The 27,540-nt window shown below is 47.0% G+C and overlaps 1 protein-coding gene across 1 annotated transcript in view; it reads right to left on the bottom strand.

The window, feature by feature from the left end:
• Nucleotides 1–4,926: 4,926 nt before the first annotated feature.
• Nucleotides 4,927–27,540, bottom strand: part of CAPN9 (calpain 9) — a 39,972-nt gene continuing 17,358 nt past the window's right edge. The window contains exons 7-20 of the mRNA XM_026008784.2: nucleotides 25,991–26,076; nucleotides 23,907–23,984; nucleotides 22,443–22,603; nucleotides 21,308–21,465; nucleotides 20,957–21,165; nucleotides 17,915–17,951; nucleotides 16,818–16,898; nucleotides 14,874–14,931; nucleotides 13,347–13,411; nucleotides 12,779–12,847; nucleotides 12,404–12,482; nucleotides 10,600–10,716; nucleotides 7,478–7,542; nucleotides 4,927–5,412 (exon numbers count right to left, since the gene is read on the bottom strand). Of these exons, the coding sequence (XP_025864569.2) occupies nucleotides 5,386–5,412; nucleotides 7,478–7,542; nucleotides 10,600–10,716; nucleotides 12,404–12,482; nucleotides 12,779–12,847; nucleotides 13,347–13,411; nucleotides 14,874–14,931; nucleotides 16,818–16,898; nucleotides 17,915–17,951; nucleotides 20,957–21,165; nucleotides 21,308–21,465; nucleotides 22,443–22,603; nucleotides 23,907–23,984; nucleotides 25,991–26,076 (1,290 nt within the window). The 3' untranslated portion in view covers nucleotides 4,927–5,385. The remainder of the gene's footprint in view (nucleotides 5,413–7,477; nucleotides 7,543–10,599; nucleotides 10,717–12,403; nucleotides 12,483–12,778; nucleotides 12,848–13,346; nucleotides 13,412–14,873; nucleotides 14,932–16,817; nucleotides 16,899–17,914; nucleotides 17,952–20,956; nucleotides 21,166–21,307; nucleotides 21,466–22,442; nucleotides 22,604–23,906; nucleotides 23,985–25,990; nucleotides 26,077–27,540) is intronic.

A 27,540-nucleotide genomic window follows, 5' to 3' on the forward strand; every position in this document is an offset into this window, starting at 1 on the left:
TTACATTTTATTTTTCCACCAGCAATGAATGAGGGATGTAGCTTCTGCATATTTTCACCAACACTTAGTATTGTCAGTCTTCTTCATTAACCATTACGGTGGGTCTCTGTGGTATCTTATTGTGGCTTCAATGGGTAGATGTGTTCATTTCACTAATGGCTGATGATATTGAGCATCTTTTCATGTGCTCATTCCATTTGCATATCTTCTTTGGAGAAATGTCTATTGAAATATTTGCTCCTTTAGAAAATGGGATTGTTTGTTTTCCTGCTGAGTTGTAGTTCCTTATATATTCTGGAAACAAATCCTTTGCCAGACATATGATTTGCAAATATTTTCTTCCAATTTGTGGCTTTTCTTTTTATTGTTTTTGCACCTAGTGCAATAGGGACACTATTATTAGTGTCTTTTGAAAAGCAAACATTGTGATTTCAATGAAGTCAAATTTATCAAAGTTTTCTTTTATGAATTGTGCTTTTGGTGCCAAATCTAAGAAATTCTTTGCCTAATGGAAGATCACAAAGAATTACTCCGATGTTTTATTTTAGAAGATTGATAATTTTAGCTCTTACATTTAGGTATGGTACATCTTGAGTTGATTTTTTGTATATGGGATGAGATAACAGTCTAAATTTGTTTTTGTTTATGTTTTTGCATATGATTATATGGATAGTCAGTTGTTCCAACACTATTTTTTTAAGATTTTATTTATTTATTCATGAGAGACACAGATATATATATAGAGAGACAGAGACACAGAGAGAGGAGAAGCAGACTCCATGCAGGAAGCCCGACATAGGACTCCATCCCGGGACTCCAGGATCATGCCTTGGGCCGAAGGCAGGCACCAAACTGCTGAGTCACCCAGGGATCCCCCCAACACCATTTGTTGAAAAGACTATCCTTTCCTCCATCGAATTGACTTGGTAGTCTTGTAAAAAATCAGTTGACTGTAAATGGAAGGATTTATTTCTGGACTTCCATTCTGTTCAATACATCTGCATGTTTGTCCTTAAGCCAAAACCACACTCTCTTGATTACTATAGCTTTATAGTAAGTTTGGAAATCAAGCAGAGTGAGTATTCTTTCTTTATTCTTTACGTAGATTTTATGTACAATCTTCAGGATTTTCTGTGTACAGATTCACATCATCTGTAAATCTGTGAACAGGTTTACCCTTTCCTTTACAATCTGTATATATTTAACTGATTTTTCTTGCCCATATTACACTGGGTAGAGCCTCCAGTGTAATGTTAAACAGAAGTGGTGAGTGCTTCTCATAATAAGATAATAAGGGATCTGCCTTATTCCTGATCTTTGGGGGGGAAGGGTCTGGTATTTTATCATGTCTCTTACCATTATGTATGATAGTTGTAGGTTTCTTATCGATGTTTTTTTGTAAAGTTGAGAAAGTTTCCTTCTTTCTCAGTTTTTAACAAGTCTTCAAATTTTATTTATTTATTTATTTATTTATTTATTTATTTATTTGAGAGAATGTGAGTAGGGGGAGAGGCAGAGGGAAAGAATCTCAAGCAGACTCCCAGCCAAGTGCAGACCCCAAGATCATGACCTGAGCTGAAAGCAGGAATCAGATGCCCAACCAACTAAGCCACCCAGATGCCCCAGTTTCTTAAGAGTTTTAGTTAAAGCACAGTTGTTGGTTAAGCATTTGACTCTTGTTCTCAGCTCAGGTCTTGATCTCAGGGTTTTGAGTTCAAGCCCTTCAATGAGATGTAGCTGGGTGTGGAGCCCACTCAAAAAAAAGTTTCAATCATGGTTTTGTTGGACATTTTTCTGCATCTGTTAAGATGATTATGTTTTTATCCTTAATCTCTTAGTATGGAGTATACATGCTTTCATTTTGGGGTGTTAAACTAATCTTGCATTTCTAGGATAAATCCTTTGTAGCCATATTGTATAAACTATTTAATATGCTGCTGGATTTGGTTTGCTAATATTTTGTTAAGATTTTTGAACTTATTGCAACAGAGATGCTGATCTATAGTTTTCTTTCTTTCTTTTTTAAGATTTTATTTATTTATTCATGAGAGACATAGATAGATGATTGATAGATAGATAGATAGAGAGAGAGAGAGAGAGAGGCAGAGACACAGGTGGAGGGAGAAGCAGGCTCCATGCAGGGAGCCAGATGTGGGACTCAATCCTGAGACTCCAGGATCGCACCCTAGACCAAAGGCAGGCACTAAACTGCTGAGCCACCCAGGGATCCCCAGATCTATAGTTTTCTTTGATGTCTTTGGTTTTGAAGAGTTATAGAATGAGTTGGGGAGTTGTCCCTCTTCCTCCATATTCAAAAGGAGTTGTTAAAGATTGCTATTATCTCTTCTTTATTATTTTATTATTATTATTTTTTTTAAAGATTTATTTATTTATTTTATGATAGACAAAGAGAGAGAGAGAGAGGCAGAGACACAGGAGGAGGGAGAAGCAGGCTCCATGCCGGGAGCCCGACGCAGGTCTCGATCCCAGGACTCCAGGATCGTTCCCTGGGCCAAAGGCAGGTGCCAAATCGCTGAGCCACCCAGGGATCCCCTATTTTATTATTTCTTCTTTAAATATTAGATAGATTCACCAGTAAAGTTACCTGAGCCTGGATTTTTCTTCATGGGAAGAGTTTTTTTTTTTTTTAAGATTTTATTTATTTATTCCTAGAGACAGAGAGAGAGAGAGACAGAGACAGAGACACAGGCAGAGGGAGAAACAGGCACCATGCAGAGTGCCTGACGTGGGACTTAATCCAGGGTCTCCAGGATCAGCCCTGGGCGGAAGGCAGCGCTAAACTGCTGCGCCACCAGGGCTGCCCCATGGTAAGAGTTTTTAACCATTATTTCAATTTCTTTACTTGTTAAAGACCTGGTCAGGACTTTCAGTTTCCTCTAAGTCCATTTTGTCAATTTCTTTCTTTCTAGGAATTTTTCCATGTCATCTAAGTTGTCTCCTTTGTTGGCATAATGTTGTTCATACTATCCTCTTACAATACTTTTCATTTTGTAGGGTCAGCAGTGATGCCCCTCTTACACTTCTAATTTTGTTAATATCGCCTTTTCTCTTGGTCAGTTTAGCTAAGAGTACATTGATATTGTTGATCCTTTTTTAAATTGTTGATCTTTTCTAAAAACAGTGTTATAATTTCCTTGAGTTTTTTTATTCTTCAATGTTCTAGTTCATTAATTTTTGCTCTGACCTTTATTTCTTTCTTACTGCTTTCTTTGGATTTAATTTATTTCTCTCTCTCTCTCTCTCCTCTCTCTCTCTCTTTTTGGTCTCTCATGTTTTTGTTTTTTTTAAGATGGAAGTTTAAATTATTGATGCAAGAACTTTCTGCTTTCCCAAGTCCTATCTCATCCATTTTGATACATTGTATCCTTGTTTAATTCAGCTTAAAATATTTCTAGTTTCCACTGCGATTTTTCTTTGGCTCCTGGATTATTTCTAAATATGTTGTTTAATTCTGAAAAACTGAGATTGCCCAACTTTCTTTCTATGATTTCTAATTTAGTCCTTTGTGGCTGGAGAACATACTCTGAATGACGTAAATCCTCTTAAGTATATTGAAATTTGTTTTATGCCCTAGTATATGATATAACCTAGAGAACATTTCATCTACTTTTGAAAAAAATGAGTATTTATTTTAGATAGAGTGCTCTAAAAATGTCCATTTGGTCGACAAGGTCATTAAAGTCTTCTGCATCTTTGCTGATTTTCTGTTTAGTTTCTCTATGAATTACTGAAATAGGATATTGAACTAATTGTTAAACTATTTCTTCTTTCAATTCTATGCATTTTTGCTTAATAAATTTTGAGGCTCTATTATTAGGAGCATTACATTTATAATTGTTATATTTTCCTAATGTCTACTATTAGGTGGTATTATATTTATAATTGTTATATTTTCCTAATGTATTTAGCCTTTATCATCAGTCTGACTGCCTCAGTCGAGATGCAGAAAGAGGAATAGGAAAATGTTGACAAGAGTCTTTATTGTGGTTTCCAAAGGAAGGAATGAGTAAGGCCGGATAAGCAGTTTGAGGATTGGCTAGTTTGAATAATTTCAGCAGGCTCTGGGGGCATAGGAGTATTCCCAATTGTCTGGTGGGCGATTAGAGAAGGTAGGTAGTGGACTGTGGCCCTGTGGCGATTAGAGAAGGTAGATAGTGGACTGGAGTGTGAAAGTCCCATAGAGGAGGTGATTGGGTGTTGGCTCTGGATTGGTTGGTTTGTATATGAAAGGCACACTTGCAGGCAAGTTGTTTGCTATCTCTGGGAATTGATTAGCCCTGGGAGGGGGAATCCCTCCAAGATCAGCAAGGCCTCAACATGTCAAATATCAAATACAGAAACTAGAAAAAACTGTTATTTCATATTGCTCCTATCACATGCCTCCATTGCTGGATGAGCTCAAGGAAGGGTTGAGAAGTGAGAGGAGACCATATTGCCTTGGCATGTTTAGCAAGGAGACAGGAATCTGATGAAGCATCACTTCTAACTTGATCTTCATCCCAACTATTGTCCCCTCTTCCCTCTCTGTACATCCCTCCATTCCACCTCCCCTGCCACAAGTATATAAATAAGAAAATGAGACCTAGCATTTACTGAGGCAATATTGTGTTATTTCCCATTATTCCAATTTGGTGGGCTAAATAAGGCTTCTTTCCTGCTCTGTTCTTCTTCATCATGGTAGAAATGAATGCAATCCAGACTGATCCAAATCTGGACTCCTGAAAAGAAATAACATTGCCCCTGGATCTTCTGACTCAAAAGCTTTAGACACAAAGAATGGATTGGACAGAGACTGACTACTTAGTTACCACCTCTTGGAAGAGGAAATAGGGATTTTCATATTGTTCCACTCTTACAAGTAATCATCCAGAATTCCCTGAGGTTTTCCCCCAATAAGGAAACATCTAGGATGAGGAAAGTGTTTAATTATGATGTCATACCTTTACATTTCATCTCAGGCTCCAATACATTAATAAAAACATTGTCCTGTATAGGATGTTTGAGTATAATGACTGACACTCCACACCCCAAGCCATAGTTCTGTGCACTGATTTACACTTTTGACAATTGGTATTGGAAAGAGATGGTGAAGGCAGGGGGAGAAATTGCTAGAAATGCCTAAATCTGAAGGTAAGGCAATGGTGGTGGCATCAGCCCATATTAGGACAGTGCTTGTACAAAGAAGTAGAATAAAATCAGAGATCCTAGCTGAGTCCATTTCACTCTTCCAAGATTAAAGTGATGGGGCAGGGGGATGAGAAGGTTGGATAATGGGAGGAGAGCTCTACACCAAGAAACATTCTGAAGTTCATGGCCCAAGAGCCAAGACTCAGCTGGACAGACTGTATCCTTGCCAGGGGAGCCTCAGATGTTCATTGTCAAGTTGATGAACTAGAAACAAAAAGAAAAAAAAAAGAGAGAAAGTGAAGAGTTGGTTATTCCTCTACTCCCCTACCAGCCCTGGTTTGTTTATGTCACAGCAGTTCTGCATCCAATCATATTGCCTATAAATATGGACTTCTCCTTCAACATGAAATATTTTAAAAAATGATTCCAAGCATTTTCAGTTTTCCGGAGGCCCTGAGCTCTTTCTGAGTTAGCTCAAATCAAGTGCAGATGGTGAGAAAGAGAGTGAGAGAGAGAGAAATGTGCTTTCTTCCTGGCAAAGCAGACAGCATTCCTGAGGCACCTCAGGCAGGACAGTACTGGACTCATGGGGGAATTTAAAAAATATCAATGCTTGGGCCCCACCCTGAGAGATTTGGACTTAATTGGTCTGGCTTATAGCCAGGCCATTGGGGTTTTTCTTTTTTTTCCATTGGGGTTTTTAAATCTCCTGAGGTGATCCTAATGTTCAGCCAGAGTTGAGGATGATGGGCTTGAAGGGAGAGAGAGGGAGAAGACTCAAAGTTTTGTCCAGTTTTGTAACTCACAGTTCTCCATGTTTTAGAGATGGACAACTGTGAGTTACAGTGTATCCAGGGATCTGAGATACACATATGAGAACATTGGTGATGAGCCCACACAGTAAATGGCCAAATTACATGATATTTTTAGAAACCAAACTTTTGGTATAAGATTAAGGCCTTGAACTCTCTGCAGATGGGGAAACTGAGGCACCGAGCAGGTGAATTGACCAAAACCAAGGCACAGAGGGGAGGTTCCATCCCATTTACTGCACACCTATCAGCCTCTTTATCTTGATGGTCAATAAAGTGGAACCCAAATCCCAAGTTGTTACTGAATTTGGAAATGAGCCAGGGTTTGCAGTGTGAAAGTAGAAGACAGTGGGGTGGGGGAAGAGCTCAGAGATGACAGGAAGGAGACATGGGCTGCCAGCTTTGCAACCCTTCTGTCTGAGGAAAAGCAGAGCTGGACAGGAAGTCATGGAGCAAGAATGGGAAAAAAATGGGCAATAGAAATTCTGGGAACCAGCAAAGGGAGGTGTTCCGTAGTTTCCTCCCTGCCTTTGGTCAGGAGAATGTCTAGCCAGCAATCTCAGACTTTAGTATGTGTAGGAATCATTGGGGATCCTCCTAAAACAAGATGGGATTTAGCAGGTCTGGATGGGGCCTGGTACTCTGCATTTTGTTCTTTTGCATGATTTTTTATTGTATTTATTTTATTGACTTAACTGCCATATAACACTGTACAAGTGTGAGGTGTACAATGTGCTGATTTGATACATTTATATATTTCAACGTGATTGACTAACACCTCTTTCAGGTCACATGATTATCATTTCTTTTTGTGGCAAGAATAATTAAGATGTAGTTTTTTAGCAACTCTGAAGTTTATAACAGTATTGTGGACAGAGTGCACTATGTGGCACTCTGCATTTCTAACAGTTCCCCTAGGTGACACCCAGGCCACTAGTCCACACACCACACTCTGGGCAATGAGGAGAGGACGGTCCACACCTGGGACGCCTCTTCTAAGCCTCTGAAACTCGGATCCTTGTGCTCCCCTTCATCACATTTGCTGTGGTTAGCCTTGTAACTGGCAAAAGTTGTATCTTTCTCACGATTTTTGAGGTGTTTGCACACGTGCGCATACACACATGTACGTGCATGTGCAGGCCCCCCTCCCCCGAGGATCACAAGACCCACATGATAACATGAGCAAGGGGGGTGCACAAATAGGGAGCGAGAAGACAGGCAGGCTAAGGAACCCATATGGCAAAAGAAAGAGAAGAAGAAGGCAGGTTTTGCTTGCTCACTCTGTTCCAGGTGATTAAGCGCCTTATGCCTCAGTTTCCACTTCTGCCAAATGGGGACTCTGTTAACCCTAAGCTCATAGGAGTATCGTAATGATTGCATTGGCTGCTGACTGACTAGTACCTAAAAAATATTAGCAGTTTCATTGTTGTTACTACGCCCATGGCTAAGGGTGACCTTCACGTGCATTCAGCAAGTATTCACAGAGCAGGGCTCTGCATAGCCTGGCTGGATCGTACCTCATTTATGTTCAGATGAATGAGCTCCTCATTCTTGTCCTTCGTACTGAGAGCCTGGAACACCCCTAATAGGAGAGACACAAGAAAGGCATCATTGTGGGGACGGTTCCTTCAACAGGTTTCTTTCTTTCCCAGTGACCTCGGGGCCTGCTGGGCAGCCCATGGAGGAGCTGCTCCATCTGGTGGTAAGCAAGGATCTTCTAGAATGGCCGGCCTAGACTCAGGCTGACTACACGGGATTTTCTGTCGCTTGGTGGAGGTTCTTGAATTCCTGGGATGGCAGACCTGGTGGCCTTAGCATTGGGTGGCACGTGCTGTCATCTACAATACGCCAGTCAGCCAGCCAGATCCTAGACCCCAAACATTCCCTCTATGTTAACTTTTCAGGGAACTACAGAGCCCTTCTTTTCCACAGGGCTTCTCCCCAGAGAAAAAGCACATGTGCATAAAATTTTTCATGAGTCTTGAAAGCTGTTCAATCTCTACGAGTCCCTGATGAGCACTGTAGGTGCCCATACACGTAGGTGGAGCTGGGGGAGGACAGGAGCTGGCTGGACACCACAGCTGACGCACTGAATAACCTGAAAGTTACTTTCCTCTCTGGACCTCGGTCTCCCCATTTAGTTAAAGTGGCCAAGCCAGGCAATCCTGACTTCCCCTAAGAGTTACACAGGAGTTTTTTTTGTTTGTTTGTTTTTGTTTTGTTTTGTTTTCTTTTTAGGATTTTTAATTTATTTATTTGATGGAGAGAGAGCACACGTAAGAGAGCACAAGTAGATGGAGCGACAGGCAGAGGGGGAAGGAGAAGCAGAGCCCAGCTTGGGGCTCGATCCCAGAGGACCCGGGGTCATGACCTGAGCCAAAGGCAGATGCTTAACCCACTGAGCCACCCAGGCACCCCAGGAGCTTTAAAAATATAACGAAAAAGAGGAAGTGGCTGCCATAGAGCAAAAGAGACAGAACCCAACAGCCAAGTGCAGCAACTAGATCCCAAGACGAGCAAGCAAACGTGGAGAGATGGCCTGGGGATGTTCAGCGTGGACCAGGTCTTAGATGATGTTGAGGGCTTACGAGAATGTTGTTGGGGGTGCAGACGGCATGAGGGCTGGGTTGGATAACAAGCTTGCCTGTTAGAGATATTTGCAAAGGAAAAGACTGGATTTCTGAGCTTTGTTACCAAATAATTCAGAAAAAAGTACTTGTTAGAAGAACATACAAAAGATTAGCAGGATGATAATTGTTGAGCCCGATGTAAGGTGCTGGAACTATTGGGGGGACTTTTATAAACATCAGTGCTGCTTGCCACCCCCTACCCTCTAACGGACTGGCCTCCTGTCCAGCCTGGTCATCACAAAACATCTTTGACTCCCCTTCCCCTATTTTGCCCACCCCCCACCCAAGGTCATCGAAATTTTTTTAAGCTACCCTAAGGGGTTGTAATAAGTGGCAAGGTTTGGGAACACTGGTGTGGGGCACACGGGGACTAATTGTTATTCCTTATACTTAGTTGTATGATTAAAAATTTCAAGAATCGGGACACCTGGGTGGCTCAGCAGTTGAGTGTCAGCCTTTGGCTCAGGGCATGATTCCAGGATCTGGGATCGAGTCCCACATCGGGTTCCTACACAGAACCTGCTTCTCCCTCTGCCTGTGTCTCTGCTTCTCTCTCTGTATGTCTCTCATGGATAAATGAATAAAATATTTTTAAAAAATCAAGAATCAAAAGTTTAGATAATCCTGGGATAAAGCCCTAGCCTTGGTATTTTAAAATGTTCTCCAGGTGGTGAATGGAACATGAAGATCCTGGAGTAGGATGGTGTTAAGACTAAAGTGACTTTTCCTTTATATTCCTTGAATATAAGAACTAGTTTGTAAGAACTAGCTGAGAGCCCCCTGCCTGGAAGGATCAGGCTGAGGGGAATTAGAAAGGACAGGGACAGTTGAGAGCAGAGAAGCCAGCAAATCTCATTATTTCTAGGTCAGTTTTGACCACTGTGTCAAACTTAGAAAGTCCCTACCTTTCACGAGGGCCTTTCTAAAATGCACCTATTACTAGCTCATGGTGACCACCTAGAGAAAGCCCAGCCTCCTGGCTTGGCTGTATAAGGCCTTTTGCACCACTTGCCTCTCTCAAATCATCATGATTACCCAATACATATGCCTCACATGTCCACGAAGTGTGACCCTCCTGGTGATTACAGGCTCAACAGGTAATCACACATGTTCTAAGTGTCACAAAAGTAGAGGGAGCTCTGGCACCAGAGATCCAAGGAGCATGGACTCTGCCTTGGCTTAGCAAGTGCCTTGGGGTCACTTTGCAAACATCCTTTAGAAGATCCCAGACAGGATGAGTCCATCATTTGTGAGGCCCCGTGCAAGATGGAAATGTGGGATCCCTTCTTAAAAAGTGATTAAAATTCAAGATGGTGACACCAAAGTGTTAAACCAAGCATGGGCCTCCTCAGGGGTGCAGGGCCTGGGCATTGACATATTTTGCTCCCCGCCCCCCACACCCAACCATGGCAGCCATCCTGGATGGTGCTGGGTTCCAGGCCCCTAGATGTGCTTCACTGAGCTTCCACTCTGTGACAGTGTGACAACAAACTACAAATTCTAAGGACCCCCCTACACATAATGTGTCTTTTCTTGATAACTGGGTCAGCCCCTAGGGCTTACAGAACACAAAGGTAGGGTGGAGGGAGGGGGAGAGAGAGGGAGGGAGAAGTTGGGGGGAAAGAGGCTTTTTGGATTCTATGTGCTATGATGGATTTGACCCCAAATGGGACCTTTCCTCAGATGTGAGGTGGGAGTACCCCCTCCACCTGGTCCTCCTGCAAGGACCCTGGAATGTGCCCGCAGAGAATGACTCTTAGCAAGCGGAGTGGCCAGCGGAAGTGTGCTGGGCTCTAACCCAGAGTGGTGGATGAGAAGACTCCTAAGGACTGCAGGCAAAGACTCCCCCCGCCCCAACCACACACACAGCACAGAGGTCACAGGGCGGCTCCCTGGCCTATTCTCCCAGGATTTCTGGCCGGCTGTCTCTCACCCGCTCCTGGGAGGGAACTGAGAGGACAGGGACCCTCCCCCAGGGCCCAGGAGACACAGCCCCACCAGATACTCACGGCTGGCATTCTCCAGCCGGACCAGGCAGTTGAGGAAGTCATCGAAGGTCAGCTGGAGACCCTCGTCCGCGTACCTGAGGACAATCAGCTGCAGGAGGTGACAGCCCAGCTGGAAGCCTGTGGGGAAGGGATATGAGACACGGCCTGTCCAGGCCAGGCCCCACGGGGCACACCCGGTCAGTGCTCTGTCAGCAGAGTGTGGGTTCCCGGGCACAGTGGGGGCCACTGTCCCCAGCATGGATGCAGCATGGCAGCGTGTGTCGATGTTAGGGGGGCTGCTGGTGGACTCGTGATGTCATGCTCTTGGTTTTGACATTCACTTACCCATGGTATCTTGCTGACTTTTCAGGAAGCCTCACTTGGGAAGAACTTAACACTGAAGGGTGTCTGAGCTCCATCCCCCCCTTCCCCTGCCTCCATTTCTGGAGAGCATTTTAACCCAAAGATGTTGAGGGTTCTAGAAATCGTGTTTCTAGAATGGATGCTGCTGCCTACAGTGGGTGACACATGGTGCAGGGTCCCCTTCACACACCCAGGCTGAGCCAGGGGTGGTTTGCTTCTCTTCTTTGGGATTTGAGTCCTGTGGGTTGGTTGAGGGCTTTAGACAGGTAAAGTCACTTTAGATCCAATATTTAAGGCTTCGATGTCTAACTACATCCCAGGGAATGGCCTCCCTTTGGCTTCAGTCTACGTGCTCACATTCCAGGGAATGTTCAGCATACTGCATAGAAGTCTCCTGGGTCTGTCCTGTTCCTCAGTTCCATCCCAGACAGAGAGGAGGCCAGTCAGGCACAGAGGGCAGTGTCTGGAGCCAGCCAGTAGCCAGTTGCGGCCAATGTCCCAAATCCTGGCATCTGCTCTCCATGGGGCTGGAGGAGGGGAGAATGGGGCACCCCTACTGCCCATGTCAGGCTAGTGAAGACCCAAACACACCCTCCTCTCTGCAGGGCTCCCTTTGCTCTCTGCTCCGTCCTCCTCTCCTGGATATAGGACCCAAGATGGTCCGGATTTTAGACATTCTTTATCAGACCATGAAGCTGACAATGTATCCTGATGTTTGGCTCACCTGGGAGGGAAGCAGATTATAAACTCTGGCAGGGTCCGGGGGGCCCGAGGTGTTTTGTGAGACACACCATACAGCTTGGCAGGGGCTGGGGCAGTGGCCTCAAAACCACGACTGTGTGCAAAAGACCGCAGAGCCCCAGAGACTCAGGTGGCCAAGGTAGTGACTGCCAGGGGGTTAGAGACACCACCTGGATCCCATCCTTCGTGTACAGAGCTGATAGGAACCATGACTGAATCATCTGGTTTGGATTCAGTCTGATGGTGACAAAGCCAGGGACAGAGCTGCAGGTGGCAGAGGAGCTCAAATCAAGGGATTTGAACCCAAATCATAGGATCAGGCTGCCCTTCCTCATCCATGATAATCATCACCTGAAAGCAGCAATTAGAGGTTTGGACACACTGGGCCTGCCACCAAAGGGTCACATGTGCTTCTGCTTGGCCAGAAAACGTGGCCAGAGGCTGGAGAGGGGGTTGGGCTACATTCACCCTTAGTGGATACATTTTAAAGCTTCCTGCCAATATTGCACAGTGGGTTAAAACATGGGCCTTGGTGTGAGTGGGTCCCGAGCCTGAGGCCTGGCTCTGGCACCCACAGGGCTGTGTCCTTAAGAAGCATGAACTGCATGGTTCACCGAGGTCAAGGACTGGCCAGCTTCCAGGGCCTGAGAAGCAAGTGGCTGCCCACAGACAGTACCTGGCTTGTAAGCAGCCCACGCCGGACATTCAGGCTGTGCTTTACCTGCGGCTTTCAGGGCAGTCCGCAGCTCGTAGGAGGACATGGTGCCAGACTTGTCCATATCAAACTGATGGAAAAGGTTCTGTGGGAAGGAGAGGGCGTTGAGAACAGGGGGAGGGCAGCCGAAGGCGTCATCCGTGGCAGTAACTGCACGGCGCCAGCACAGGACGAGAGGCCTCATAGGGCCTGGCTGCATTAGGCCTTTTGCTTTCCTTCTCATTTTGGAGGCAAGCATTGTGGCACTTTCATAAGCATGAGAAGGGAACCAGGGAATTCCATCATGAATCCTTCCCTCCTGCCCTTTCCCTCGGCCACTTAGTATCCCCTCCTGCTCTCGGCTTGTGCGATCCCCAGAGGCCATGGTGCTGGGTCTCGTACTGTCCACTTCTTCAGCTTGTCCCAGAACACTTTGAACTCCTTGAACTCCAGCTTCCCATTGCCACTGGTCTATGCCGAGCGCGTCAAGGAAGGAAGGAAGGAAGGAAGGAAGGAAGGAAGGAAGGAAAGAAGATGAGCAGGGTTTCAAACCAAGGTGCCTCACTTTAGGCTTGGGAGGGTAACAGGCTGGCCTTGGGGACTTGTAACATGGATTCAAGGCTTCTAGGGAGGGCGGCTTAATCATCAAACCACGCACCTCTGAAGAGGGGAAAAGGCAAGAGTGAGGTGGGGATGGCACCAGAAGGTTGCAGAAAGCGCATGATAAAAACACACTTTATTCCCTTAGCTGGGACCCCAAAGTGGCAACAAGACCCCCAAGTCCCTTCAAAAGTATTCCCCCCCACTGGACAGTCTGTGCCTCTTGATTCTGTTCCAGTTCTAGGGGCTCCTTGGTCTTTGGATATTCTCTGGGAAAAAGGCTATCCTGCCAGTTAAGGGTGTCACATCCTAGGAGGGTCTGCACAACAGGAGAACACAGCTCTTTCTGCCCACGGATTTGGAAGGATACATCCATTAGAGAAATGATGTTTTTACAGGAAATCAGGCTTAGCTTCTTGAATTTGAGGTCCTTTTCTGAAATCACACAGGAAAGCAGAATTCATCTGGATACGTGATAAGATAAACCTATTCCCGGCTGCTGAGAGTCCAAGGGTATGGTCAGATCTGGAGCTGGTGAGGGGGAGACAGGCTCACTCTCAGGATGCTGGTGAGACAAGAAACTGACATGGCCTTTTGGGAGGAAAATTTGCAAAATATAAAAAAATGCCTTAAAAAATGGGAATATCTCTCCATTAATTTATCCTAGTTTTAAGAATCCCAAGCAAAGAATTACAAATTAATTAAGATCTTTATCATTTGATTATTTATAATGGCAGAAATTCAGAAATGACATAAATGACCAATGGAAGGGTAGGAGCAGCAAAGGTTATATGTATGGGATAGACTGTGACACAGTCCTTAAGAACCATGTTTTTGAAGCACATTTAATGACCTGGGGAAATGATCATAAAACATCAGTTTAAAAGGCAGGATTTGAAATTACTGAAGAAATTTGAGCATTCACAAATGCTCATAAAAGAGTCACTTTGGAAAAGAGTCGGACAGTTCCTTGAAACAGAAAGTATAGAGTTACCATGTAATGCAGCAAATGTCTTAGGACACCCAAGAGAGGTGTCCACACAAATAACTCGTTCACGAACATTCACAGCAGCATTATTCATAACAGCCAGAAAGTGGCAATAAATTGTATGTCATCTGTGAGGAATGGAGAAACAAAAGCTAGTATATTCCTACAGTGCAGTATTATCAAGCCAATAAAAGGATTAAATTAGTCCTGGCAAATACTACACCGTGGATAAAGCTTGAAGAGGTCCTGCTCAGTCAAAGAAACCAGTGGAAAAAGACCACCTACTACATGGGTCTTTCTATGGGAAAAGTCCAGGATAGGCAAGTCTGTAGGGACAGGAAGTAGATTAGCGGGTGTCAGGGGCTGGGGGAGGTGGGGTCTGACTGCTCCTGGGTACAGTTTTTGGAGTGACAGATTCTAAAATTGGTTGTGGTGATGGTTATACAATGTTACGAACACACTAAAACCCGTGATGAGTGAATTGTATAGTATGTGAATTATATCTCAAAGCTGTTAGGTTAACAAATAAAATTGTATCTATAATTTAAGGACCATTATTAGGTGTGTGTTCATATATACACACTGAGAGACACACATACATGAAGTCACACACGCACATCTTAACAGTGGTTATTTCTGAGTGGTTAGATTATTGGTTTTTGTCTTTGTCTTCGGGCTTCTCTGCATTTTTGTGGACTTTTCTACCATTATTGGCATCAGATTTGTAATCAGGAAATAAGCAATGAAAGCTATTTTTAAAGTCTACCTAAAGTCAGCCCTGGAGAGCAGGAGCCTTGGGATGCTGGAGGAGACCCAGTGGCGTGAAGTCACAGGTCACACGGCCCCTCCATTGGAACCCTGGGGTCTCCCATGGGTGAGTGGGTGGGTGGGGGTGGTAAGAGCACTTACTCTTTTGCAGCACAGCATTTAAAATATATTCTAGTTCCTCCGCTGTCACCTCCATATCCTGTTGAAGGGGAGACAATTGCTTTTTACAGCCCTTAGAGCCTTCTTTGTTACTTGCTTCCAGTTCTGAGCTTGATTTGACTCAAGTCACAAGCCCGGCCCTCGAGGACCCGGCTGCCAGGCCCAGGTGCCCATCTCCTGTGACTTCAGTCTGCTTAACTTCTCAAGGACTCACATGCCCAGCCCAGAAAGGATGGAAAAACTGGGCCAGGCGAGGCAAGCTTCCCCACTCCCTGAGCTAAGCTCCCTACATGGCGCTTATGTTAGAGGGCCTTCATGTCTGGGTCTCCAGGCCCCTCCATGCAGAACAGCCCAGAGAGTATTAAAAATATCCCCACTGGGGACTCACTCCAGGGACCATTTCAATCAAGAGATTGGGAGGATGTCCCATGGATTATTTTCAAAACCTCTAGGGTGAATTCAGAACCACTGATCTGAGGCCATCCACCAAGTCCACTAGATCTCAGCACCCACGGCCCTTAGAAGCTTATCAGAAATGTGGCGCTCCCCGCCCTGCCCCAGACCTCCTGGAGAGGAAATATGCATTTTTCCAGGATGCTCAGGAAAGTTTTATGTGCATGACTATTTGAGCAGCACGGACCGAGGGCTCCTTTGCATCCAGGGTTTTGATCTACTGGTGCGAAACAGTCTCCTGTGAAGTTATTTCCACATGTGCCCACCCAGGTGCCACCCCTGAAGCTTCTGAGGCTTGGGGGATGGGGTTGGGGTGTTCATCCCTAGAGGAGAAATTACAGATGCAGCCCCAGCCCCCATGGACCAGAGCAGGCCTGACAGAGGCAGAGCCACTTGCCCAAGTCATGGGGCCAATCCGAAGAAGAGCAGGACTGGAACCAGTGAGCTCACTCTACAGGTCATTAATAATGTTTGAAAGAATCTCCTGCAATATTCCTTCGCCTCTTTTCCAAACCCGGATCTTCATGTCGGGGAACTTCTGTCACTCTTCAGCTGTGAGGAGGCCCTCACCCTGGCCTGGCCTCTAGCCGGCGCCCAAAGCTGGAAGTTCACCATTCCTGCCCCACCTGCCCGCTCTGTCCTGCTGTCTGCCCTGCAAAGAGCAGATGGCCACCTTGCCTGCTGTGGCTTATACAAAGTCACACAAATCCCCATTTTTTTGCACCCGGACTGCTGTGCCCAAGTCTCCCTCCCCTCCTGTTTCTTACACCACCTGAAATCCCACCACCTTCTGCCCCCAGGTGCAGGCAGCACACCTCTTTTACAATTCAGGAGCCCTGAATGGAGTCATCAGCACCTGCCACTAAAGGATTAATCAGGCTGCGAGGGAGCATGGGTAGGGCAGTTTCTCCTGGGGCAAGAGATACCCAGGGCTCCCAAGAGTGACCAGGGCCCCCAACAAACAAGCTGACAACCGAGCAGGCAAGAACGGGGTGGGGGCGAAGGGCAGGAGGTGAGAGACAGATTCTCTCCTTCCCCTGTGGCTGGCTCTGGCCACAGCGGCCAAACCTGGCCCAAAATCACATTTGCAATTTCATGGTGATGTCCTCCAACAATGCCACCTTCCACCAGAGCAGAGAGAACATTCTAAAGGCAATGGTTTGTGGGCAGAGTTCAATGAGCCATCTCTGCACAGCTCTCTCTAGCTGTCTGCAGAAAGCCCCCAGGGCCTGGCTTTGGGTGCCCCTGCCCCACCGATGGTGGCAAACTGGCATGCGGGGGCGGTGGACGAGGCAGTCTGCAGAGCCTCCCAAATGGCCGGGCCTGGTCTCCCATCGGATTTAGCTTCACCAGCTCCACCAGGCCTCTGGGAAGTGTGGCCCACAAACACCCTACTGCATCCCCGGGGCAGAGGAAACCCGCGCCCCAGCACTGCAGGGGTCAAGGCCAAGCGCAGCTTGCGGCCATCCCTACCTCCCCAGCGATTTGGTCAAACAGGGCCCGGAACTGCAGTTCCTCCTCCGTCTCCTGGCCGGCTGGAGTGGGCTTCGGAAGCTGAAAAGCAACCAGAGGAACTTGCATTGGACCCACAGAAGAGAAACTTGGCATTTGCTTTCCCCAAGAAATAGCAAGAAAAAAGAGGCCTGCAGCGGAGATGGCGCATCCTGCGGGAGAGGCTGGGACCTCACTCCGCCAGGAGGGCCCTGCTCTGGCCGCTGCCTGGAGCGTTAGGCTCACTTGGGCAGGCTCTTTAGATGGAGTATTTGGAAGGACCAAGTAGGGGCTTCTGCAGATCACAGCGCTAAGGGAGGCAGAGTCCTGACTTAGCAGGGGCCCAGCCAGGGTGCTCGGCGCTGCCGGCACCTCCTCTGTCTGACCCTCGCCACTCTCAACTGTAATTCCTTGCTGAACCATGTGTCTTGACAGATGGTGAAATCTTTGAGGGCAGGAGTCTGTCTCTGGCAGGCAGCCCTGGGTCTAGCACATGGAGAGAGCTCAGCAAACGCTTGGGGTGTTGTGGTTTCATCTTGTGCAGATTGGTGCTGCCTTTGGAAGTGTCAGACTGTCCCAGTTACACCTCCGCACCTCTTGAAAGTCTTCCAGCCCTTGGACGAGTGTAAGACCCGCCCCACTGCTCCCTTATCAGCACACATATTGTAGGGAAGAAGTCGGTGCTCCGCCAAGTCCAGTGCAAGAGAACCTACTAGCCACTCTCATTTTCTTCCTGCTGATTTTTCTTAGACTACATGCATTTTAAAGACACCCCATCCCCTTCAGATGCAGCAGCCACCTCTCTGGGAACAGAGCCAGTTGGTGGCACAGAAGAAAACAAAAGCTCTAAACAAAGCTTTCCTCAGAGCACCTCGCTCTCCCCTACACTGGGTCCTGGTGGGATGTGAGAGACTTAGAGGTACGAGACTTGGCCTCCAGGAGGCTGGAATCAAGACCTACCTGATTGCAGATAAGCCATTCCCTGAACCTCAAAGTTCTGTAGGACGCTGTGACTGAGGAGGCTTTCAGGACAGTCACAGAATCCCACCCTCCAGGGTAACATGTGAAGGAAGGCTCACCTCTGGAAGGTCAATGTCCACATCTCCATCCATGTCCCTGGAGGGCAGAAAACAGGCTGGCTCTCTTGGGGATTAACTTCCTCCTCGGATCTGCAGTCCTCACGGGACCAGAGGTATTGGAAGTTTCTGGCCCATTGAAGCCCTTCTTTTTCCGTGATGTTTACATTCCACCGGGCCTTGCAGACCCCTGCACTGACCTCCCTCCATCTCCCCTATCCTCAGACCCCGCCCAGCATGAAAAGAAGACGGAGGAAGTGTAGCCGCCAGCCAAGGAGAACTCGTAAGTTCTGGACTTCCAGAAGTAAAAGAAACTGAACCAGCTGCCACCCACTGTTTCCTGGATGCCCTTTACAAGGGATATATATGAAGTGTGACGTAGGATAGCAGAGCCCCAGAGGGCCCACCAGCCCAGCAGATTCACCACATACTCCCCATGAGCTCTACATCCCCGAAGGAAATTCAGTTCCTTGGATACGGTCATCCTGTCTACTGAGGGTGTATTATTTCTGGGGGAATTGAAAAAGATTATAGAGCAAGTTAAGTCAGAACTTAAAATTCTCCCCAAAGCTCCAGCCTTTTTCCCTGGTGCCTCCCTGAAGGTGTGTGTCCCTGTTCCCACTGTGGGTGTTGGGAGTCGTGGCAGGCTCTGTGTGTGCTCATGTCTGGGGTAAAGAGCACAAACAATGGAAATGTTCATTTTCCTGTTCATATATTTAGGGGAACCTACAGTGTTCAGGAAGTGGTAATTTATTGAGAGGAGAAACAGGCTTCTGCTTTTGGTAATGCTAAAACATTTGGAAGACTCCAATCTTACAGAGTAAACATGAAGCACTCCCTGAGAAAAAAACACTAAAAATTCAAAGGGAATACCAACAAGCAAACGTTAAGATGGAATGGGGCTAGTTCGCCCCTTCTTCCTCATCCCCTGGGCATGCACAGCAGAACACTTCCAGAGGTTTTTTTTCTATCATTGTTTAGGATCTTCTCATGAGGATGAAGCTGATGGAAATAGAGCTTCGTGTGGTTCTTCAGTCACTGAGCTACAGAGTTGGTGCTTATGCTCCAGATCACAGCAGATTAAAGGACCGTGTGTGTATGGACTTAGCTTTGCCAAGTGTAAGCATCAACGGAGCCCCAGGACTCTGACTGCACCCCGATACTGGGACGGGGAACACGAACTGTGTGAGAGCCTCAGCCTGGCTTCCTCCTCTTGTCCTTGCCACCCACAGGAGCTGCCAATCTGTGTGCCTCTCGTATGGGTGCTTTTGTGTGAACAGATCCTGGGAAATTCATCCTCAGCTTGTACCAGTGTCTCAGAGAAGATCAGAGAAAAAGCCTCCAGCAGAGTTTTTAACAATTAAAGATCATAGTGCTTCTATTTAGCTGAGGAGAAGGAACTATGCTTTTTGTCATGAGCTTGGGAAACCCAGCCAGACTGGACAAATGGGAGCATCCTCAGTGTCTACCACCAATCCAATCCTATCCCACTAGACCAAAGATAAAACCGGAGGCCACGAAGTCACAACTGGCTCCTTCTTTTATGGAAGGCTGGTCCTCAGTTGGGGATGGATCCAGCTCAAATGCAGAATGAGCTGGTTTTGCCATTCTCTGTGCTCTCTAGAATGTCTCTACTGGGAAAACAAGTGAATGCGTGTATCTTCAACCATTTTTTTTCCTCTGCCCCAGAGAACGGATGGCAAAAAGGCAGTAGTGGGAAGTTTTTCATAGAAGTATCTAACACAAAATAATTCTGCTAAGGCACTGCAAAGGGAAAGTGGTAGAATGTGGGGCAGATAAAACAGAAGGCAGCCTGTGTAGTGTAAGCACCCAACAGTCTGCTTTTTGGATTGTATGTAAGTGCCTGACATTAGGTTTCTGACTGTCAAGGCATCCAGTTCAAAGACATCCATCTCAAATAAACACTGCCAGCTATATAGCTAGATACAAAGCGCAGCCACCCTACCATCAAGTTCCCTCTTTTTTTTTTTTTTAGAAAGCTCTAGTAGAGCATTTGATCCACTGCTTACTTTTCCTTCAAATACTTTGGTTCCTGCTTTTATGTTTGAAGTTCACCAATAGTGAACCTGTGAAACCCTAGGCCCCTGCCCTCGACCCCAATAAAAGCAGAACTCTAGGCCTGTGAGCACACACACTCTCTTTCTCAGAATCTCATCAGGATTTCTGTGTGGCCTTAGGTATGCTGTGTACTCTCCAGAACCTGTAAGTAATAAACCTTGTCTTTCCAAAGTTCCTTGAGTTGGGCACCTGGGTGGCGCAGCAGTTGAGCATCTGCCTTTGGCTCAGGGTGTGATCCAAGGTCGTGGGACTGAGTCCCGTATCGAGCTCCCTGAAGGGAGCCTACTTCTCCCTCTGCCTGTGTCTTTGCCTCTCTCTGTCTCTCATGAATAAATAAATAAATTTTTTTAAAAAGTTCCTTGGATTATTGCTGAGATGCATCTTGTAATCCTAAAAAGATCCACAAGGGTCAGTCTGGCTTCAGCATTGGCTCCAGTTGGGGAAATGTCTCTGGAGGCTCACCACAGGCAGTACAGGCGCAGGTGAGTGCCCTTAGGCATTCCTAGCCGGTGGCATTGCTGTCCATAAGCTGAGGCCAACCCCAAACAACCTGGCAACATTTATTTAAACTAAAGCTAAAGAACAGGTCATTCTGGAAACTTGAAACAGTCCCCCCTTCACTGTGCTCAAAAATAAGTCTCACACTTCTAAATGTGGGTCCCACTCCAGAGGTTTCTTGAGAATAGGGTCTGGAAAATGAAGGGCTCCACCCAAGAGGGTCTGGTGAGACTGATTCTGGGAGTGGTTGGAGAGAGTAATTTTTCAATGGCTTTTTCCGGGGAGGGAATGAGCAGAACCAAAATGGAAACATATCCCGCTTTGCAAATGGGTTAAGAAACTCTCCTGCCTGATTTCTTAGGTGGATCATAGAGAAGGGAAGAGAGGGGTCATAGCTCCAATGGTCCCCTGTGACTTCCCAGGGACTGAGCCTCTAAATGAAGAGGAATTCTTGAACCTGTTACTCACCGGGTGATGGCTTTCTTCTCTGAAAAGATCCTCAGGCAGAAATCAGCTTCCTGATGGGGCTCAAAAGTGCTGGGAATCAGGATGTACTCCCCGGGCGGCAGCTTGAAGCGGTCGGAGACTTCTCTCAGGTTGATGAACGTTTTGCTTCTGGCCTGGGAAGCATGGTACCTGAAGAAGTCTTTGTTCAGGTGCTCGTCTTTGCTGGGGCTCTGCAATGGGAATGTTCTATAAGGAGGGCCGTTGGTCTTGGGTATTTGGACACAGGTGGGGAACTGGCCATTGAGTCTTGGGCATGTGGACGCTCACCACTGGAGGTGGCAGGCTCCAAAGAGCGGCTTGGGTTCTACCCACCTGGTAAATGGCATAACCAATGGTCAGCATGTCAGCTCCAAACCTCTTGAGTTTCCTTCGATCTTTCTGCATCAGGGCCACGAGGAAAGTGCAGTCCTCTTGCCCCTCATCTTTCTCAGTCAGGGACAATTTTATTTGTGGATTGGTCCAGAAGGTGTCTGCCATTTGAAAGAAGTGAATTATTTCATCTTTCTTTGAAAAACAAAACAAAACACAAAGGACATGCATATGCATCACACACACACACACACACACGCACACACACACACACACACACACTCTATCCACCTCCACCACATCCTCCCAAACCCAAGAAAGTCAATCATTTCTTCTCTCCCTGTTCTGATGACCCTTGTGCCCTACTTCTTGTAACCCCAGTGAGAAGGCCAAGTGTTCCCCTTTAATCTCCCCCTTCTCTTGAGCCATTTCCCACTCAGCTTTTTAAAGACAATCTTCCAGATCTGTGGTTTGTTCCATATTATTTTTCCCACGTGGTATTTCAGAGCAGAGTATGGTGCCCTCATGGCTGGGCAAATTGAACAGAACCACTCCACACTCAGCTCCAAGGGTAAATGCTGACTGGTTCACCCTAGCTCCTCTTGCTGTGGACAGTTGGAACAAGGCCAACCAGCCCGCAGCAGACACTAGGCTATATGGGTTTAAGGAATTCTCAGGGAGAGGGAAGTTGAGGACTTCCATTGGGTGACCCCAGGACATCTCGCTATGCACACAAATGAGGACTTACGAAGCCCTGGGTGCTGCTGGCAGCCCAACCGTGACTATAAGAGGACAGAGGAGAGAATTACAGACAAATGGGCTGACCACACTATGCCTGAAGCGCACCCTACTTCTCTTCTGAGCTTTCCAGTCATGCAAGGAAAAAATCCTTTTTATTGCTAAACTCATGTGAGTTATGTTTTCTATTACTTGTCATGGAAAATAGCCTGAATGGCTAAACAAGAGTTTCCCTGAGCAATTCTTATCCGACTTGCTGCAACATCTCTGTAGCCCTCACCAGCCATCCTGGAAATCCTACTCATTCCATACTTCTAGCGTCCTGGCCTTGACCCCCTGATGTACCCCAGGCTGGACTGGACACTTGGCAATGACAGAGAGTGACAGGCAGTCTACCAACCCAGGAAATTGCGGCAGCCCCCGGCTGTGGAGCCCCGCACCCAGCTTCCTTGATGGACGGTCACCTCCCACTTGTGGAGGGCATCCTCCTCCAGGGCATCAGGAGTGAGGTTGCAGATTTCTACTTTGTCAAAGTGGGCCTTGAAGTCCCTAAATGCCATCCTGCAACAAAGTGGGGAGACACCAGACATGGGAGGTGATAGTGATGCCATAATCCGTTTGTTCGCTTAATCATCTAACCAGCCAGTGGTGAGTGCCTGTGCCCGCTCCCAAGGAGGGGGAGAACTCAATAGAAAACACACTGACAAAACTAAGGAGAACCCACGTTCAGGGACTGCAGCCCACCCTTTGCATCTAGAGTGGGATGTAAGCAAGGGTGTGCAGGTCAAGGCTCTCCGGAAGTGGGAGTATCTCCTCTGATTTGTCCTGTCTTTCCTCTTCTGCTGGTTTCCCACACATGGCTGTGTGACCCCAGTGGTTGGTGGAGCCACACAGAGGAAGGGGCTTGGGTCCCAGAATTACTGCATGGAGAGAGCCGTCCATGGAATAGGGATGTTCTCTTGGACTGTCACAATGAATGAGAAATAAACTTTATTGCATTTGAGTCTTTATCCGTGTTAAGTCTGTTTGTTACAGCAGCTGGTGTTACCCTAAGTCATTGGTGTATGGAGCCACCATGACCGAATTCTAAAACATGTGCTATCAGCTTAGCACTGGGGCAGGTTTCAAGGAAATCCTGGAGCTGGAAAATAGGTATCCATGTTACACATGGCAATATATTTGTTAAAATTGTAAAAATATGGAGGACAGAGGCTGTGCTCCAGGGGAAGAGGATGGAAAAAGCTAGAATATTAGTGAGTGCTGGTTTTTGCTTGTTGTGTTTAATAAGGCATAGAAGAAAAAAGTGAGCTCAGATGAGAACTGACTGGTTTGCTCAGCAGGGAAGAAAGCCGGACATCAGAAATGTGTGGTCTTGCAGAATTGGAAGAGCCAACTGTCTTCTGGACCGCACAGGAAGAAAAAAGATCAAAAAAAGCTTCCAGAGACGAAGGCTCATTAAAAGCTTACAGTTAAGCAAAGAGATTCCGCCCTGTAGAGATTTTAGAAATTCTATTAGGAATGTTTCCTAATAAACTTAGTTCTATATTTTTGGATGATTTCAAGGTCGCTGCCTTCAGGGGTCCTTGTCATGAAGTTGGACTTCAAATTCACCATGCAAACTGGGAGGATGGGTCTTCAGAGGAGGGCTGCTGGGCTGCAGACCCAGGCTCAGCCCCATGTTCATTACACATTCTCTGCCAACCTGGGTGCCCCCTATGGGGCTTGAGACAAATGTATTTGGTTTACCAAAGAAATCAAACAAATATAGACAGACAGGAAGCAAGCAAGCAAGCTAAGGGCTACAGGGCACGCTCACACCTGTTATGTAGTTAATACAGAAAGGAAAATGAGATGAGCACCGTACCAGAACTCCCCGTCATCCAGAGCCGTGTGACACAGGCGCTTCTGCTCAGCTGGGCCAACGGAACGCCACTCGGAGGAGCTAGGAGTGAGCAGAGTCAGCTCAGATGACACTGGCCTTGGCCAACAGGGGTGTCCCCTCCTGAGGAGCCAGGGTAGCGGCCAGGTGGGGAATGATCCCGGCCATGCCCACTCCCCGGGCCCCAGAAACTTCCCAAGGGACCTAGAGGCTGGTTGGAAAGGCCACATCCAAGGGCAGCTGATGTAAAAGGTCCTCGGGGTCATTTGATGCCCCTCCCTAGTAGGACCATCACAGGATGTTGAACACCAGCAAGGCAGCAGACCCTTCCAACTGGAAGCCAGAAGTGGACTGAAATGTGTGCCCTGGAGCATCTCCTGATCCTCTTCACTTGTTCTGAAAACTGATAATAATATCTTATGTTTGCTTGGGCTTGACACTTGACCCCCAGGTGAACTCGTTAGGAAGCCACAAGGGTACCGTGTCTCTGTGACCCCTGTAGCCACCTCCACACAGTTTACGCTGAGTCACCACCGACGTGGCCACCTCATCCACACCCTGCGGATCTTGACCCAGGAAGGACCAGGGGAAGCCCCTCTCCATGCCCCGCGCCAGGGTCAGAGCAGCAGAACCGAAAGCTGTCACCTTCCAAGTGGCTCACAGTCAGTCCATAACAGGCCTGCAGAGCCAAGAGCACTTTCAGCACTTCCCTCGTAATGGGCGGGGGTGGGGGGGTGGAGGTGGTGTGAGGATGGGGATCAGGATAGGGACACGCCCTCCGGCACCCCTGAGGCTGAGTGGGAGCCCGAGGCAAGCTCGCTTCCAGCCTTGACCCCAGGAAATGCACTTTCCTTATTTCTCCCTCTTGTCTTTTTTCCCAGGAGAAGGAAACAGTGGCCCTCACCCGTCTGCACGCTGTATTCTCTAAATTGAAGGACACTACAAGTCTGTATGATACAAAGCAATCTCAGTAATTCTGATTTCAACATTTCTGTTCTTCCCATTGCTGCCAGGAGAGGGAGGCCGATCTCTTCCCTCCTGCGATGTTGTCTGGAGTGAATCCATCTCTGCCAAAGCCCCTGGGCTCTGAGAAGGCGAAGTCAAATGGGGGTGGAAGGTGGCAGGTCAAGAGCAGTGAGGGGACGACGAGCACCCCCAGGGGTGTGTGGTGCCCCCTCAGACTAGAGTAAGGTTAACAGAGACACAGACACACTGATGATGGGTGACATGGTGGCTTTGTTGTGATCTGAGGACAAACACACCTCAAGTTCCTTTACTCAGGCTCTAGACTGGCTCTAGGTACCCCAGAGTCCTGCAAGCTGTGAGCAGGCAGGGGTGGGACAGCAGGACCCCAAAATCCCAGAGTCCTGGCTGAGGGAGGAGGCAGCGTGGGGGCAGGTCCTGCCCAGTGCATCTGAACATCCCCTGATCCTAGCCACCTGGGATACGTCCCAAGGGATGAGGAGTGGACACACAGCTGCAAGGGGGACCTTTCTTTACAACTGGGAGGCCAAATAAATAACCCTGGTTGACTGTTCTGTAATGGATGGATTTCCTGTTCCATTTCCTGTCTCTCCACCCAGCCACCGAGCCTCTGGACAGTGTGACCAGGGACTTACCAGAAAGAATCCTATAGTGACCTGCTTGGCAATATTTCAGGGATTCTCACACCTCAAATACTCATGGCCACTTCCACCTACCCCCAACACACACACACCCGTGCGCGCGCGCGCACACACACACACACACACACACTGCACTGGAGCTACTCATCACTGGAAAGAAAGCCTTTCACCAATCACAGGGATCTGAGAGTTCCCCATAGGAGGAGATACATCCCCGGACATAAATATAATAATTGGAAAGGTTAAAAGCTGTTATAAGGGTGTTCAATGTTGACTGCACGGTGGGCCCGAGGGCTGCAGAGGGAGGAAGGCCACCCAGCAGCAGGACCATCCCCTGAACGAGAGCGAGGAGGGAACTACAGACAATGTGTTCCTTCTTCACATGCCCCCAGAAGCCAGCCTCTGTCCCCTGTGCCCCAGGAAGGCAAGGAGGCGGGGACGCACCTGTCACTCCAGGACCCGTTCCACTCAACCTGGCCCCAAGGGTTCCGGACTCGGATGAGCTCCATTTTCTGGCCTCGGAAGTTTACCTAGAGGGAAAAAACAGGAGGGCAACGTGGAAAGATGCATTCATGCGTGAGCTCCAGGACACTTCATCTTTAGCCCTGACTGGCTTTACTAAAAGCCTCTTGATGACAACACGCTAAAGGCATGTCAAAACTCATCAATTCTTTTTTTTAAAGATTTTTAAAATTTTTTATTTATTCATGAGGGACACACAGAGAGAGGCAGAGACATAGGCAGAGGGAGAAGCAGTCTCCCTGTCGGGAGCCCAATATGGGACTCGATCCCAGGACCCTGAGATCACGACCTGAGCCAAAGGCAGACACTAAACCACGGAGTCACCCAGGAGTCCCAAAACTCATCAGTTTTTAACTAGCCCTTGGAATTTTCTAATTCCTGGTGAGCACAGTGGCTAACATTAACAATGATGTTATATTGTTAATCACCCCAGAATGGATATGCTGAATCTGAGAAATAAAGTAGAATTATAAATAATAAGAAATTGTTCCATGTGAATCTTCAGATGAGTGAATTTTCTTCCTGGACTGGAATCTCCCTAGAGGCAGGGGCCAAGTCTATTTTATCATTGTATACTCAACACTGAGCACAGTGAGAGGTAAAGAATAGTTTGTCCCAAGTGCCCATAAGTGAGTTTTCTTCCTCCTTAATATATTACTCACAAATGAATGAAAAGTATACAGGCACATGCTGGAAATTTAAACAACAATAAACAAAAACCACTTCCAAGTCATCTGAATCAGTCTTTCCTCCTTTCCAGGTGTCAGGTAAGGATTTCTGCTGTCCATATGGAGAACCCTTGAGCCAGTACAGAAGGATGATTCAGTCATGCCCCTCATGCTCTGCCCCAGACCAGAAGGGGCCAGTACATTTCAGAAAGATTTTGGAGGAAAGTGAGTGGAAGTAAAAGACTTTTATTCATCAACTAAGCAGAAATTTTAGCTCAAAACACTTTATCCTCATGCATTGGGCTCAAATTATATTTTTGATGTGTAAAAATTTAGTTAGTATAACTAACCTCTCCAGAGTCCAGGATGCAGCTTGCAGCTCATCATTTAAGATGTTCATTAAGTGAAATGTACAGATGGAGAGAAAGGAAAAGCAATTGAACAGATGTGAAGGAAGTTTCTATTACTGGAAATAATATTTGAAAGATGTAACATTAAAAAATCCCATGCCTACTAGGGCGCCTGGGTGGCTCAGCCGGTGAAGCATCTGCCTTCAGCTCAGGTCATGATCCTGGGGTCCTGGGATGGAGCCCTGCATCATTGCGGGGGGTCCCTGTTTGATGGGGAATCTGCTTCTCCCTCTCCCTCTGCCTACCCCCCTGCCCCCACTCATGTTTTCTTCTTGCTCACTCACTCTCTCTCAAATAAATAAATAAATAAATAAATAAATAAATATTTTTTAAAAAGTCACATGCCTACTCAAGTGGGTGACTGACAAGGCATTATGGGCAAGGAAGGAGGTGG

The sequence above is a fragment of the Vulpes vulpes genome, chromosome 4 (assembly GCF_048418805.1).
Source record: "Vulpes vulpes isolate BD-2025 chromosome 4, VulVul3, whole genome shotgun sequence".
Taxonomy (NCBI): Eukaryota; Metazoa; Chordata; class Mammalia; order Carnivora; family Canidae; genus Vulpes; species Vulpes vulpes.